Below are 7,510 nucleotides of genomic sequence, written 5' to 3' on the forward strand. Positions count from 1 at the left end.
CAAATTTCTTCAATCATATTGCGTTGGAGGTGATTATGGACTTGTTCCTCGCGGGTATTAACGAAGGCACAAAGAATGTGACTGCAGCCGTGCGGTAAACCGTCGGCCCCCACGTGGCTTATAGACTAATTAGCCCAAGTACAGCTGTTGGGCAACCACAATGTGCTCACAAAAGACCCGCTGCCGATGTCGGATTGGCATATGGACTGACAAATGTTTTCTTCCCGTTGTCGTTCCTCTACGCGCAATGCGTAGTCCAATATGGCTCGCTCTAAGAGCTCATATATCTAGTCGTCGTTGTTGTCGTCGGCGTTCATATCGAGTAGAGAGAGAAGTGGGCGTGGGTGAAATGAAATGGAAGAAGGTGTATTTATAATGTGAATTTTGAAATTAAAAAAAAATACAGCGATCGACGGTTTGATCGGCGGTCGGTGCTGCTTAATGTTATTGGTGTTTCTTTTTCAAGATTTCTTTTGATTTTTCTTTAGCACCAAAATATATTCGCAATATTTTTTTTCTATATTTGTAATCTCTCTTCAGTCTATAGATCTTTGAATTTTTTGCATTGCCAAAAAATTAATTGAGCAATGGAAATATACTAAAGTTGCGTTTGAAGAAAACAAAAACTTCTTTAAACTCATCAAAGGAGTCCAAACATCAGACAAGTTTGTCTGTGATATCATTTATAAAACATGAAAACAAAACAAGATAAAGTTTTATATATGTCTCAATTCCTCTAAATAGGAAGAGCTCTTATCCATAACTAGCTAGAGAAGTCTCTGTCATTCTCCATGTGCTTCTAAATCAGGTGTTGAAGAACTCCTCAGACAGTGTAGTGCTGCTGTATCGTCTCAATGTCGAGCCCCTTTAGTTTCACAACTGACTCGACGTGCCCCTTGAGCGTGTGCAGCTCGCGCAGCCTGAACAAAATGCATAACCAGATTATGATCAGAATATGACTTTCTTAGCAATAATTTAGGCTTTTGCTGAGTTAAGGTCACCTTGCAATTTCAGCGCGTTTCATAGCCTGCTCCGCGATTTCAGACAGCTCCCTGTAGTTGTTCTTTTCGTTTAATATGTTGCTGGAAGCTTCTTCGGGTTGGTTCAGACCATGCAGAGTCCTTTGTGCATGAGCCCACTGCGCTTCTCTCTCCTCCTTGCCAAAGTCTTTCTTGGAGGTGAAAGCAATCTGTTTTTTTATGAACCAAAATTCAACAATATGTGATTGATTTGATCCAAACATCCTATGCAGAAACAATTATTGTGTGTGTTGTGTCTAGAAATGCATACCTTGTTCTCGTACAAGTTTTGCCACGCCCTCCCGCTCAAGATGTAGCGTATGGCAAACTTCATTAAGTCGAGGGGCACATAGAACACCGCGCTGTATATCCAGATCACACCGGCCCATCCCCACCCGCACCCTTTTACCTTTGCAAACGACCAATCCGCGTACACAGCAATAAGAGTTGCCACCTGCATAACCAATAATCAGATAGTTTCATAAGAATAGAAAAGGAAATCTTTATGCTTGGTGGGGGCCTAAGCCCCCCTTCTTGTGTTGGTGTTCTTTGATCATGTTCAGTGTATAAACGAGGTTTCTCACCAGCTGTGCAATGACGAAGGCGCTCATGAGGAGCATGCCTGGGCGCTCCACGTAAGACCAGCTGCGCGATCTGGTGACAAAAATGAGGGCTTGGCTCACAATGCTCACTTGCAAGTAGAGAGCAGACATCATCTCAGCATCACTGTGTCTGATGCTTTTCACTCCAAATTTCTCCTGTGTTTTGATCAACAACAACAGATAGGTTCACATATATGTGGAGGGATTGTGCTAGTATTGATCTATCGAGAAATAGGGCGATTTTCTTACCGGAAAGAAGTCGGATTCATGCATCAACCAGAAGAAGACGACAGTCATAAACGCAAGATAGCCTCCTAGTGCAATGCCTGTGGCAAAGATCTCCTTCAGTTTCCAGCTATCTGGCAATGGAGATGGCTTCACTCTATCCTTCGAAATCGTCATAATTGTGCCTGAAAAAGCATAAATACAAACCATTAATCTCCGTGTACTATGCTAGCAGAGTTCAAGGAATCAAACGAAGACAACACGAATTTATTACCGTCGTTTAAGATGGCAATGATCAAAACCATGAAGGGGGAGAAGTCGAACTTCCAGATCAATGAAATGAGCATGAATCCAAACTGCAAACACAGGATTGCATATCAAGCTTACTCCTATATACAGAGATAACGATGAAAATAAAAGCAAAGCATAAATAACAAACTTACCACTATACGAATGGTGATGGAAACTGCGTATATCTGTCAAGAAATACACAGGCATCAATAAACATTCGCATAAAACTGAAGACGAAGAGGGCTAAAAACTAACAGTGTAGTTCTTCATTCTCTGGAAAATAGCTCTACTCGTCAAGACTGCGCTAATGATGACACTGAGCCCCGGCTCAGTGAGCACAATATCAGAAGCGCCTCTTGCTGCATCGGTGGCATCTGCAACAGCAATACCAATATCGGCCTTCTTCAACGCTGGTGCATCGTTCACACCATCTCCTGTCATTCCAACAATGTGCTTCCTCTCCTGCAACTTCTTCACGATCTCATACTTGTGCTCTGCATTGCATCGGCCAAGTTTAAAACCCGACATATAAACCAAAGGTCCAATGATCGTTTCATCATATCTACACAATAACGCACCTGGGAACACTCCTGCAAAGCCATCAGCCTTCTCAATCAGTTCTTCGATGGGAAGTCCAGCAATGGACTCGTCTTTGTGTTGGCCTAATAACGAAGCAGAGGGGTACATGTTTACTCCCATCCCAAGCCTACGCCCCGTCTCCTTAGCAATAGCAAGCTGATCACCTAAAACAAGATAAATACATAAATCATTAGTTCGAAACTCCAATAATCACTCTCTCAAGCAGGCCACTAACCAGTGATCATCTTCACATTCACACCAAGGTGGAGAGCTCTACGGATAGTTTCTGCACTGTCATGCCTGGGAGGATCAAAGAGTGACAAGAGCCCGACAAACTCCCAAGGACCACCGAGGCTCTCCTTGGATTTCTCCGGCACTTGCTGAAAAACATCAACCATTTATGTCACAGCCGAAACATGGTTACATTCATATACTAAATAGACAAGTATGAGATTAAAGAACCTGTCTACCAACAGCAAGAGACCGTAGGCCGCGCTCAGCAAATTTGTTGATGACTCCGTGAACTTTCTTCTTGAAATCCTCCCTACAGTTGCAGAGGGTGAGGATCTGCTCCGGAGCTCCCTTGCTAGCTCGATGCCAGTTTCCGTTGTTATCAATGTATGTGAGAGCAGTCCTCTTATCCACAGGGTTGAACGGGAAGAAATGCACCTCCCTTATCCCAGCTCGAGCCTATCATCATCAACATATCAGCTTTGAATCATAAACAGAAAACCAAGAAAAAAAACAAACCTCTTTGGGATCAGAAAGAGTTCCAACAATGGCTGCATCAATAGCGTCCTGATTCTCCGTTCTAGAGGCTCTGGCCGCGAGGAGAAGGACGTGATCAGCGTCGGTGCCCTTGGCGAAGACTTCAATGAGAGATTTATCGACGGTGAGCTTGTTGAGCGTGAGCGTCCCTGTTTTGTCACTGCAGAGCACGTTCATTCCGGCTAGCTCCTCGATGGCTGTCATCCGCTTCGTGATGGCGCCCTGCTGCGAAAGGCGGTGGGATCCGATGGCCATGGTCACAGACAGCACTGTGGGCATGGCGATGGGGATGCCGCCGATGAGTAACACCAGAAGATTATCAATTCCATTTCGATAGCTGCGGCGCTGGATGGGATACATCACGATGATCTCCGCCACCATGCCGACAGCGATGGAGCAGATGCAGAAGTTTCCTATCGCTGTGAGAACCTTCTGGAAGTGGCCTACTTGGTGTGTGCTGTCGACAAGATGCGCCGCCTTCCCGAAGAAGGTGTGGACGCCGGTGGCGATGACGACAGCCTCGATCTCGCCCTGCTTGCATGTCGACCCGGAGAAGACCTCGTCGTAGGGGTGTTTAGTCACGGGGAGAGACTCTCCAGTGAGGGCCGATTGGTCCACCTGTTTGGCAAATGAGAGAAAATAAATATAACAATATCTCACGTCGTCAATGTGAAGAGAATACTGAAACCAGTCACTCATCCTATCACTAATTGGTTTTGGTTTTAGGATGGAAAATTTCTATCAGAGACCTTGAGAGGATCCCCTTCAAGGAGACGGGCATCGGCCGGGATGATATCACCGAGCTTGATGCTGATGATGTCGCCGGGGACTAAAATGGCGGCCTCCTGCTCGCTCCATTTGGCGTCTCTGAGGACCTTGGTTTTGGGGGCGAGGCCGGCCATGAGAGCGGCCGCGGCATTACCTGTTCTCTCATTAAAAATAAATTATAACAATACCTCATATCGGTGTAAAGAGAGAAGTGCAACAACTATATAAGTCTAATGGACTCCTATGGATTTCTATCATTATACCGGCGTTGTTCTCTTCGAAGAAACTGATGGCGGAGTTGATGAGGAGAAGGCAGACGATGCCGACGAAGTCCTGCCAGTCGGGGGGCATGCCTTGGCCGTTGGCGAGGACGATGGCCATGAGGGCGGCGGCTTCCATCACCCATGAGAGAGGGTTCCACATGAATCCGAGAAACTTGAGGAATTTGCTTTCTTTCTTCTCTTCCAATTTGTTGAGGCCGAAGATCACAGCTCTGTTTTCTCCTTCGGTGGAGCTCAGCCCATCGCGGCCGCATTTCAGCTGCTGGAACACTTCCTCTATCGGAACCTTTTCCTGTTATATCACATTTACTATTATTACTCTCTCCGTTCATAGTAGTTAAGTTATTTTGTTATTTTGGTACATTTTAGTGCAGTCATTTTCTTTATTAGTAAAAGACAACACATTTCTTCTCATTTACTTTATTCTCCCTTTATCTCTACCTTTTTCCGTTTCCACTTTATTCTTCCTTTACTCTTAACTCAATTAACACAATTTTTCTTAAATCGCAGTGCTGAAAAGAAACGCCTCCACTACCGCGGAATGGAGGGAGTAATATATTAACGTCAGATTCCATTTCTTTTAATGCCAGTTTTAATCTTGACATTACAAATATATCATGCAGTCTGGAAATTACTACTTATATTGATGTTTCAAGTTTCAATCAATTCAACTGAAATATGGGCAATAAGGAGTATTTGCCTAGACTACATTTGTAAGAAAAATGAAATTTAAAAGAAGAATGGAGAAAGTTATTTACCAAATCAATGGATTCATTCTTGATCTTTTCAAGACTAAGATCATCTGCTCCCATTATGGCAGCAGCTGAAGCAGCTCAATCTACTTTTCAGTAAATTCTTCTTCTGTTTGAAAGAAAAGTCGATCGACTCAACCCTGTTTTATAGTAGACCATACCTCCTTGTGTAATATGCATGCCACTCCCTTAAGTGGGCTCTTCTCTCTCACACATATAGGCATTAACCATACATGCATTAGTATATCTATATTTCAAGTTATTTAGTGTCTCAAAGTCATATCTTATCTTATCTTATCTATATTTAATAATTTAGTTCGTATTTATAATGTTATCATTCTAATTTCTTAAAAACAATTACGTGTATAATATATGGCTATATATAGGCGCTAAATACACTAAAATAATGTTCCACAAAATAATGCACGATTCTGAACTTTCATTTCTAGACACCTTTCCTCTCGTCTTAGTATCTTACACATTTCATATTATTAAATTAAATAATTTTATGTGTGGAATTGTGATATAATTAAGTCATATTAGAGTTAAATTTTTTACTTATTTGCAAATTAGAATAAATTAATAATTCAATAATTTTTATGTCTAGATTTTAAAGTTAATAGCCAAATCAGAATTTCACGAAGTTTAGAAAAAAATTACATGCAAATACCACTTACAGAAAATATAGTTATGGTCAACCATTATCTATATAATTAACTAACATAAAAACAGCAAAAATATTTCTTTGTCCAATAAAATACAAAAAGCTTTATAATTAATGTACAAGTTGACTCGATTTTATTTATTTATTCATAATTTGGACGAGAGTAATACAAAAATATTGGAAATTTTGTTTTAATTATGTAGCTTTAATATTTTAACTTAAAAATCATATACTAATAAGGGGGTACAGTTTCAATTTTTTAAAATCTTTCAGCTTCTCCCCCATTTTAATATCAGAAACAGCAGGAATCGTGGCTCTCTTATAATTCCTTTTTTGGTCTTTCTTTTGTTAAGAAATATAGAAGGCAATTAGGAAAGTCAAATATAAGTCCTTAAGTGTACATTAGAGCCATATATATGTCAAATGCAAATGCATGATATAAGCCAAAAGCCCAAAACCATGAGGTTTAAATTTTACTAGTCTCACGTCTGATTACATAAGATTCTCTAATAAATAAGTAAATTATTACTCCATATGATAGTCTGTAATTTAATAAATAAGTCAAACAAAGGATCCTTGCTAAGTGAAGAATATGTCATTTTTCTCATAAATTATGGCTTTTTCTCAATAAAATAAATGAAATACCTAAAATACTTATGTCTTGAAAGTTTGCTCATATATAGTAAAGCCGCCACAAAATACCCACTTTATAATGTTCACATTAATTTCCTCTATTATGAGACACTGTTTAGAAGGCATTAGCATTGACACACAATAATAGCTTAGCAAATAAATTATTGGTACCTCCACCCTATTTGTGTTCTGAATTAATTTTGTTAATTTGGTGCATATATAAAAAAAATCATACTGGCCACATACATATTTAAAAACCCACATTTTTTTCTTAATTTGATTAATTGTTAATATGTGGAGTATTATTTAATTTCAAATCAAAGTAAATGCATCTTAGATAGCTTGTTTCTCTAACATATTTGCTTATGTCAGTAAATACATGTATGAAGGTATAAAAGACAGAGAAAAGAGGATCGAAGTTAGGCAATACTAGCAATTGAGTTCACACGATAATTATGTCTTAAAACATGTATTATTAGGGTTTAGGGTAAACATCAAAAAAACTTAAATACAGTTATCGTTAATATATAGTGGAGTACATAACTTCTATGAAGTTGATTTTTTTATTGATCAACATCATTAGAAATCAACATCAATCATATTTCAAATTTAGTTGGACAATCAATCGTCTTTCTTCACCTTCTCGTGTATCTGTATTATTGCAGGATAAAAAGACAAATATTAAATGTAAAATTACTAATAAAAAGTAAACATGTTAATATCATTACCACAATACAATCAGTGGCTAAAAGTAGATTCTGAAGCAACGGTTGTGATCGAGAATACTTATAACATCTCCAAAAAATATCTTTAATTTCAAATTTAGTACGCATATGGAGTAGTAATATTTTTGTACTATAGTCATATAAAAAAAATAGTTACATAAAATGTCAAAAACTATATAAAATGTCACAATGAATTAATAATG

At 39.3% G+C, this 7,510-nt stretch overlaps 1 protein-coding gene across 2 annotated transcripts; it reads right to left on the reverse strand.

Annotated features, from left to right (window-relative positions):
• Positions 1 to 619: 619 nt before the first annotated feature.
• LOC121748400 (plasma membrane ATPase 4-like) lies at positions 620 to 5,420 on the reverse strand. Of its 2 annotated transcripts, XM_042142727.1 has the most exons (15): positions 5,292 to 5,420; positions 4,516 to 4,825; positions 4,234 to 4,406; positions 3,467 to 4,102; positions 3,179 to 3,406; positions 2,952 to 3,096; positions 2,716 to 2,880; positions 2,393 to 2,631; positions 2,290 to 2,322; positions 2,121 to 2,202; positions 1,871 to 2,031; positions 1,604 to 1,777; positions 1,291 to 1,473; positions 1,002 to 1,189; positions 620 to 920 (listed from the first exon to the last, which is right to left on the reverse strand). In XM_042142727.1, exons 1-15 carry the CDS (start codon positions 5,343 to 5,345, stop codon positions 824 to 826), a joined length of 2,868 nt encoding a protein of 955 aa, XP_041998661.1. In that variant the 5' UTR covers positions 5,346 to 5,420; the 3' UTR covers positions 620 to 823. The 2 variants fall into 2 exon arrangements, with proteins under 2 accessions (XP_041998661.1, XP_041998660.1); XM_042142726.1 differs by having other exon boundaries at positions 2,393 to 2,880.
• Positions 5,421 to 7,510: the final 2,090 nt, after the last annotated feature.

The sequence above is a fragment of the Salvia splendens genome, chromosome 9 (assembly GCF_004379255.2).
Source record: "Salvia splendens isolate huo1 chromosome 9, SspV2, whole genome shotgun sequence".
Taxonomy (NCBI): Eukaryota; Viridiplantae; Streptophyta; class Magnoliopsida; order Lamiales; family Lamiaceae; genus Salvia; species Salvia splendens.

What these genes read in the sequence shown, in the direction of transcription:
- LOC121748400 (XM_042142726.1), bottom strand. Translation starts at nt 5,345, where the DNA reads ATGGGAGCAGATGATCTTAGTCTTGAAAAGATCAAGAATGAATCCATT. An exon ending in AGAATGAATCCATTGATTTG is followed by an intron (nt 4,826 to 5,291) that starts GTAAATAACTTT and finishes GTGATATAACAG; the next exon opens with GAAAAGGTTCCGATAGAGGA. An exon ending in TTGAAGGGGATCCTCTCAAG is followed by an intron (nt 4,103 to 4,233) that starts GTCTCTGATAGA and finishes TTTGCCAAACAG; the next exon opens with GTGGACCAATCGGCCCTCAC.